General features: G+C 45.8%; 1 protein-coding gene across 1 annotated transcript; it reads left to right on the top strand.

Annotated features, from left to right (window-relative positions):
- Positions 1–330: 330 nt before the first annotated feature.
- On the top strand, positions 331–6,556 carry Shisa2 (shisa family member 2). Its single transcript, XM_008824988.2, has 2 exons — positions 331–693; positions 4,152–6,556. The coding sequence occupies exons 1-2, from the start codon at positions 363–365 to the stop codon at positions 4,703–4,705; spliced, it is 885 nt and encodes a 294-aa protein (XP_008823210.1). The 5' UTR covers positions 331–362; the 3' UTR covers positions 4,706–6,556.
- The last annotated feature ends 261 nt before the right edge of the window (positions 6,557–6,817 follow it).

Raw genomic sequence — 6,817 nt, forward strand, 5'->3', positions numbered from 1 at the left:
GACATCTTCCCCCGGGAGCGCCTCTCAGGGATGCCCAGGGAAGGTCCGATCGTAGGCGAAGCCTCCAGTGGCTACGGGACGCCAGCCACGGAGGCTGGAGAGTGCCATCTGCAAGTGGCACTGTGAAGGCAGAGCCTGGCGGACACCGGGTCACCCGCAGGGAAAGGGATGACTTAGACCCTGGCCCTGCAGCTGGCCTTGGCGGCTCTGGACTTCGCGGCAGAGGGGAGTGGCCGGCACGGAACGCGCGGGCCAGACAGTGAGTGGTCACCCGGGGTCGTCCGAGCCCCAACTTCTAGCGAAACGATCTGCACATCCCGCAGAGACGCATCTCTCGCGTCCTCCGCGACCAGAGTGGTGCCATGTGGAACAGACGCCGCTCGCCTACCGCCTCCCGGAGCTGCGCTTCGCTCCTGCAGCTGCTGCTGGCTGCGCTGCTGGCTGCCGGGGCTCGGGCCAGTGGCGAGTACTGCCACGGCTGGCTAGACGCGCAGGGCGTCTGGCGCATCGGCTTCCAGTGCCCGGAGCGCTTCGACGGCGGCGATGCCACCATCTGCTGCGGCAGCTGTGCCCTGCGCTATTGCTGCTCCAGCGCTGAGGCGCGCCTGGACCAGGGCGGCTGCGACAACGACCGCCTGCAGGGCGTCGGGGAGCCTGGCCGGGCCGACAAAGACAGTCCCGAAGGCTCGGCAGGTAGGGCAGCCTGGCCAGGAGCAAAAGGGGAGGGTGGTTGCTTTGCTTGGGCAGCAGGGACCTAAAAGCCTGGAGACCAGGAGAGTCTGGAAATAGGAGAGGCCCGCGTTCTTTCCCACTTATTAACTTTGTGTGATGTGGGGCAAAAATCTTGAGATCCAGATTTCCCTCAGTTCAGGGTCCTTGCCTTCCCTTTCCTCGTGTCACCTGTCTCCACGGGGCTTAGTTTCTTGGGTATATCCAAGGAAATGGCTAGGGTGAGCTTCCTCATGAGAGAGCCTGGCAAGGGATCTTCTTGAAGGGTTCTCAGAAAGAAGGCAGCTCTGGCATACTTTCTGCGGATGACACCTTTTCATACCCCAGGATCCAGTCCCTCCTGGACGACTGAACACTCAGCTCTCTGTGGCCACCCAGGTCTCCTGGCATCTTCAGTGGTCTCCTTAGGCAGACTTGGTAGATGTGACATCAGAGCCCAACTTTTTACATTGCAACTTGATAATTTCTTTTTTTAAAAAAATATTTTATTATTTTAAATTTATGTTTAAGCATGTATTGCCTTCATGTATGTAAGTGCACCCATGTCGTGCAATGCCCTCGGAAGACAGATGAGGCTGTCGGATCCCCTGGAACTGGAGTTACAGACAGTTTTTAGCTGCCATGTGGGAGCTGGGATTTGAACCCGAGTCTTATGCAAGAACAACCAGTGTTCTTAACCGCTGAGCCTTCTCTCCAGCCCCCTCAACTTGATTATTTCTGAAGTCTGTCAAATAACTTAGTAGGCTGCATTTCCTCTTGAGAAGCTTTCCCTCTCTGGAGAGGCTGCACCAGGTCGTGTGTGTGTGTGTGTGTGTGTGTGTGTGTGTGTGTGTGTGTGTGTCCAGCACCTAGGGTTGGATTTGGCTGGGCCTTGGCACACGTTGCTTTGCTGTTTATAGAGCTGCTGTCTGGCCTGGTAAGAGGCAGCTGTTTTCAGTGCATTTTCTTCACAGTAAAGCACTTTCTTAGCTTTCCTATTGTTACCCTGCCTTGAATATGAAGAGAGAACTGAGGGTAATTCTGAAAAAGGTACTATCTTAAGGCTGGCTCAGCTTTGCAGAGTGTGTGGCCTGGGAATAAAGCCTGGAGGAAGGAGCCAGACTCCGAACTGCTACAATAAGGAGTCTGTTAAGTTGGGCTCCTTAATGATCTCTAAAAATGTGGGGATGGCTTTGGACAAAGCAGGAGGCAGCACACTTCTCATGCGCCTGTGTTGTGCATGGTGCTTCCTCATTCTGCTCAACCTTTTCCTTAAAGCTCCTGCCCCTCTCATGTCCCTTCTCAGTGAAGGATAGTACGCCTAATTAAGCCTGCCAGGGGGCTTCTAGTAGCCCACATTCTTTACCCCTGTGTAGTTATTTACACTTCCAATTAAAAATCCTGGAAAGAGAACAGTTATTTCTCCCCCAAACTCATTATGTAGACTGAGATTGGTTTCAGGTAGTTTTTGCTATCATGTTGGGGATAAAACTTTTCTGTGTTTTTTTTTTTTTTTTTTTTTTTTTTTTTTTTTTTTTTTTCTGGTATCTTAATTTAGAGAATGAAATATTTATAGCATGTGTAGAAAAAGCTTGGCTCTTGCTGCTCTGGTCCTCCAGTTGGCCTGCAGTGCTGTTGTAATTAGAGCACTACAGCTGCGCGAGCCAGCTGTGCTGCAGACCGGGCAGCAAGTGTTCAGACTGACTGAGGGACCCTATATATAGAAGTCTCTGCTCAGCAGAGAGACTGGGATATCTCCCACTGTGCACTTGTTCAATGCCTCTGAAATATGTTTACTTCGAAGTTATTTCTCCACGATTCCACCTAGGACGCTAAAAACATGGACTCCAGGAATATAAGCTGTCAAAAGGAAGGTCGCAGATTTGACAGCTGAGATGTGGGCTCTGTGCTGCCGCAGCATCGCAAGTGCTGTCAGCTATGCTATGCCAAGGCTAGCGCAAGTGAGCGCCTGTTTTGATCAGATAGGGAGGGCTGGGTATGGCTCAGTGATGGAGCACTTGCTTAGCATGCGTGAGGTCCTGAGTTCAATTCCCAACACCTCACACACCCACTCCTTCCAAAAAAGGGAGAGGGGGCAGAAACATACCAGAAAATGTAGTAGGTTCTTGAACATAGGTAGCATTCCATGGAAGTGGCTCGGACTTCCTGCACACTCCTCCTGCCTGCCTCCATCTTGAACAGATTGCATGTCGACTTGCTAACTGTATAGTTGCCATTCCTGTGGTTCTCAAAGATTTCTTATTCATTTTGTGCTTTTTAAATTTCAATTTTTTTGAGATAAGGTCTCACCCTAGTTCAGGCTGGCCTCTGGAACCCACTGTGTAGCCAGGTTGGCCTCGAATTCATGGCAGCCCTCTTGCTTGGGCCTCCTAAAATGCTGGGATTAAAGGTGTGAGCCACCATGCCTGGCTCCTAATAGGCTTTTTTTTTTTTTTTAAGAAAATAATTTTAAAATGGAGTTTGCTACTGGCTTTACTAACAGGCTTTTATTTTTTATTTTATGGCTTTATTTTTCAGAATAACTCCATACTCACTGGTTCCTCCTACCCTCTTCTCCCCACTGTCCTCAGCCTCTGGTAACTACTTTTCTATTCTTAACTTTTATAAAACCAACTTTTTTAGGTTTGTGGAGAGTTTTTAAAATATTAAAACATTTTTAGACTATTATTCATTTTATATGTGTGTATGTGTGTGGGCATGTATGCCATGGTGTACATGTGGAGCTGGTTTCCTCCGTTCACTGTGTAGGGGTCTGGGGATCAAACTTGGGTCACTTGGATTGGTGGCAGGTGCCTTTACCTGCTAAGTCCTCTCGCCAGCCCAGAGTTTGCTTGTTTGTTTTTCTCCTTCCTTGACCTCCTTCCTGTCTCATATTCTTTTTGAAAATGGTGGTAGATCAGAATCTGATGTGAATTATTTGTTTTCTTTGACCATGAAAAAAGAGCTTGTTAAGAAATGGCAAAAGAAGTTCTCAAGGAATGTATAAATTTTCCTAGAAGAATAAGAAAGACTTGAAGAAATGTAACTTCATTGTTTCCGTTTGGATCCGGCAGCCCCTGCGAGGGATTTACATTTACACGGCTCAGTTAACTGTCGTAAAGTGGAGCCACAGCAATCTTTGTATCAAGCTTGTGTATTGCCCACTTGGCTATGGGTGTCAGGTACTGTCATTGGGGAATCTCACTACACATATAAAGTTAGCTTCTGGGGACCCCTTGCCATTCCTGCCAAGCCTTGACACCTTTCCAGAGCATGTGACCATAGGTACTGTGTCTTGTACATTACTAACCTGTAAACAAGCTGGTCCAACGTTGTTTGCAACAGTATCACTGTTGCATATCTGTGCCCTGCCTTTGCAGGTCATTAGGTTTTATGGCATTCTTCTGGTAAATCATGATGCTTTGTTTCTGTCTTTTCTCCAGTCCCCATCTATGTGCCATTTCTCATCGTGGGCTCCGTGTTTGTTGCTTTTATCATCCTTGGGTCCCTGGTAGCAGCCTGTTGCTGCAGATGTCTAAGACCGAAGCAGGATCCCCAGCAGAGCCGAGCCCCCGGGGGCAACCGTCTGATGGAGACCATCCCCATGATCCCCAGTGCCAGCACTTCCCGGGGGTCATCCTCCCGTCAGTCCAGTACAGCTGCCAGTTCCAGCTCCAGTGCCAACTCCGGGGCCCGGGCTCCCACAACAAGGTCACAGACTAATTGCTGCTTGCCAGAGGGAACCATGAACAACGTGTATGTCAACATGCCCACGAATTTCTCTGTGCTGAACTGTCAGCAGGCCACGCAGATTGTGCCCCATCAAGGGCAGTACCTGCATCCCCCATATGTGGGGTATGCGGTGCAGCATGACTCTGTGCCCATGACACCTGTGCCCCCGTTCATGGATGGCCTGCAACCTGGCTACAGACAGGTCCAGCCCTCCTTTGCCCACACCAACAGTGAACAGAAGATGTACCCTGCAGTGACTGTATAGCTTGCAGGTCACCAACTAGACTATAAAACTGAGGAAAATGGATGGGTTCTTGAGGTAGAAGTTGGTGATGTTTATGGCACTGTTCGGATGATTTCATTTGCTCCTGAACTGTAGAAGTCTCCAGAGCAGCAGTTCTGGCCTGAATCGCTAATGCATAATGGAAACACAGCTTCTAGAGTTGCCACCTGGGTCTTCCAGTATGTGATGAATACTTGATCCCTAAGTGCCCTCGAGGTGTGGCTGCCAGAAGTTTATGATCTGATAGAGCAGGGATTTCATAGTCTCTGCGTATCACTTCTGTTTTGTTGTCAGCTGCAGACAGAATACCTGTTACCACCTTTCACCTGGGCTGCTTTTAATCAGTGTTCAAGGCTGAAAGGAAGATGTAAATCACTTAATTATTATGGAGAAAAACCAGTTTGAACTCTTGGCATTAGCCTCTGTACTCCAGAGGCACGTCTTAATTTCATTGTAAAAAGATATAGTTTGTCTATTTTTATGCTTTTGGGGGCAGGGGGACCTATTTTGTGGTTTTTTGTTTTTTAACCTTGTGTAGAGATCTTATTACAAAGTGATTTTTCTATGTTAAAAAGAGACTGAAAGAAATGTATAGTTACCTATCTAATGAAGATATGTCCAAAATCTGGGATTATTTTGATCTGGAAGAAGAAGGTGGGGTCGTAGTGAAAATGTTCATTCCCTTCTTGATGGAAACTTTTGGTTTTCTGGCTTTACTCCTGAGAAGTAATTTGATGCTTTTTATGTTGAAGTCATGAGTTATCACCAGCTACTCTCCACATGATGTGACCTGGCACTTCATTCTGCCTGGTTCTCAGATCCCCTTGTCTGAATAGTACACAAGGCAGGAAATGACCACAGTGTAAGTGAAGATCATACCTCTACCTAGGTCTGGCAAAACATTTTCTTGTTTTAGTTATAGAAATGCAAAGGAAATGTGTTACAAAGATGCATAGTTGAGCTCCTTAGCCATTGTGGGAGACGTGGAATTCAGCAATCTGAAGCTTTACACCTCTCAACCCTGTGGGGTAGAATTTAAACCTCAGATATGAATTTCTTTGCAAATGGGCTTTTTATATTCTTGTTATCAAACTGGCTTATTATCCAAGCAGTAGGGACTATGAAATTGAGAAAAGCCTTTCAAAGAGGCAATCTTTCTTATTCTTTTTCTCGCTTTCTACAAGCACTGTATTCATTGTCAATGTTTAAAATGATCAAATTCAAGTGAATTTGTATATTGATTACTTATGAACAAAATTTATGTGTGTTAGTAAATTTTCAACTGCTAGCAAAGCCAAAATTTGTTAAATAATTGTGAAGCTTGGTCTTTTACATGTTTGAATCTATAGCTGTCACTTAATCTTCTATTATCTATGATCTCATAATGATGATAATTATGCTAAATCATCATTGACAATTGGTATCAGCTGATATGAATCAAAAAATTTAATAACCAAAGCAAGGGGAAATCATTTTACTTTTTAATACTTTATGGTGTGAATTCCTTGGGAGGTATTTTGTTTTGTTTTATTTTATATTTAGTAATTTTTCAGATAGAGTAAAACTGTTAATTGAATAAAATTACTCAGAATAATAACTTCTGCTCTCTGGAACCAAAAGCCTTACTAAAGAATTGGTTGCTGTTGGGGAAACTCAGATATGTGTTCTGAGTCAGTGAGTATCTGATGTACACTGTGGCAAACAGACAGTTCTTTGGGGGCCTAATGTCAAGCTAACATGTACTGTAGGTTTTAGCAGCTATTCAACTGCAGCAGTAGCAGCAGCACAAAGCAGCCAGGGACGATGGTTCAGAAACATGTGAGCAATGCTGAATTCCAATAAAAATCTTACTTATTATGTTTATTGTATATGTATGTGCATTTGTATGTGTGGAGATGCACATGCTGTGGTGCACATGTGGGGACCAGAGGACAATTTATGGGAGTCAATTCTTTTTCTTTCTTTTTTTAAAGAAATAATTTATTGAGAATTTCATACATGCATATAGTGTTTTGATCAAATCCATGCCCATTCCCTCCCCTCCAACTCCTCCCATATCTCCTCATCACTTGTTTCCGATAACCTCATGTACTC

This window comes from Nannospalax galili, unplaced genomic scaffold, assembly GCF_000622305.1.
Source record: "Nannospalax galili isolate Female #2095 unplaced genomic scaffold, S.galili_v1.0 scaffold488, whole genome shotgun sequence".
Lineage (NCBI taxonomy): Eukaryota > Metazoa > Chordata > Mammalia > Rodentia > Spalacidae > Nannospalax > Nannospalax galili.

What these genes read in the sequence shown, in the direction of transcription:
- Shisa2 (XM_008824988.2), top strand. Translation starts at nt 363, where the DNA reads ATGTGGAACAGACGCCGCTCGCCTACCGCCTCCCGGAGCTGCGCTTCG. An exon ending in CAGTCCCGAAGGCTCGGCAG is followed by an intron (nt 694 to 4,151) that starts GTAGGGCAGCCT and finishes TCTTTTCTCCAG; the next exon opens with TCCCCATCTATGTGCCATTT.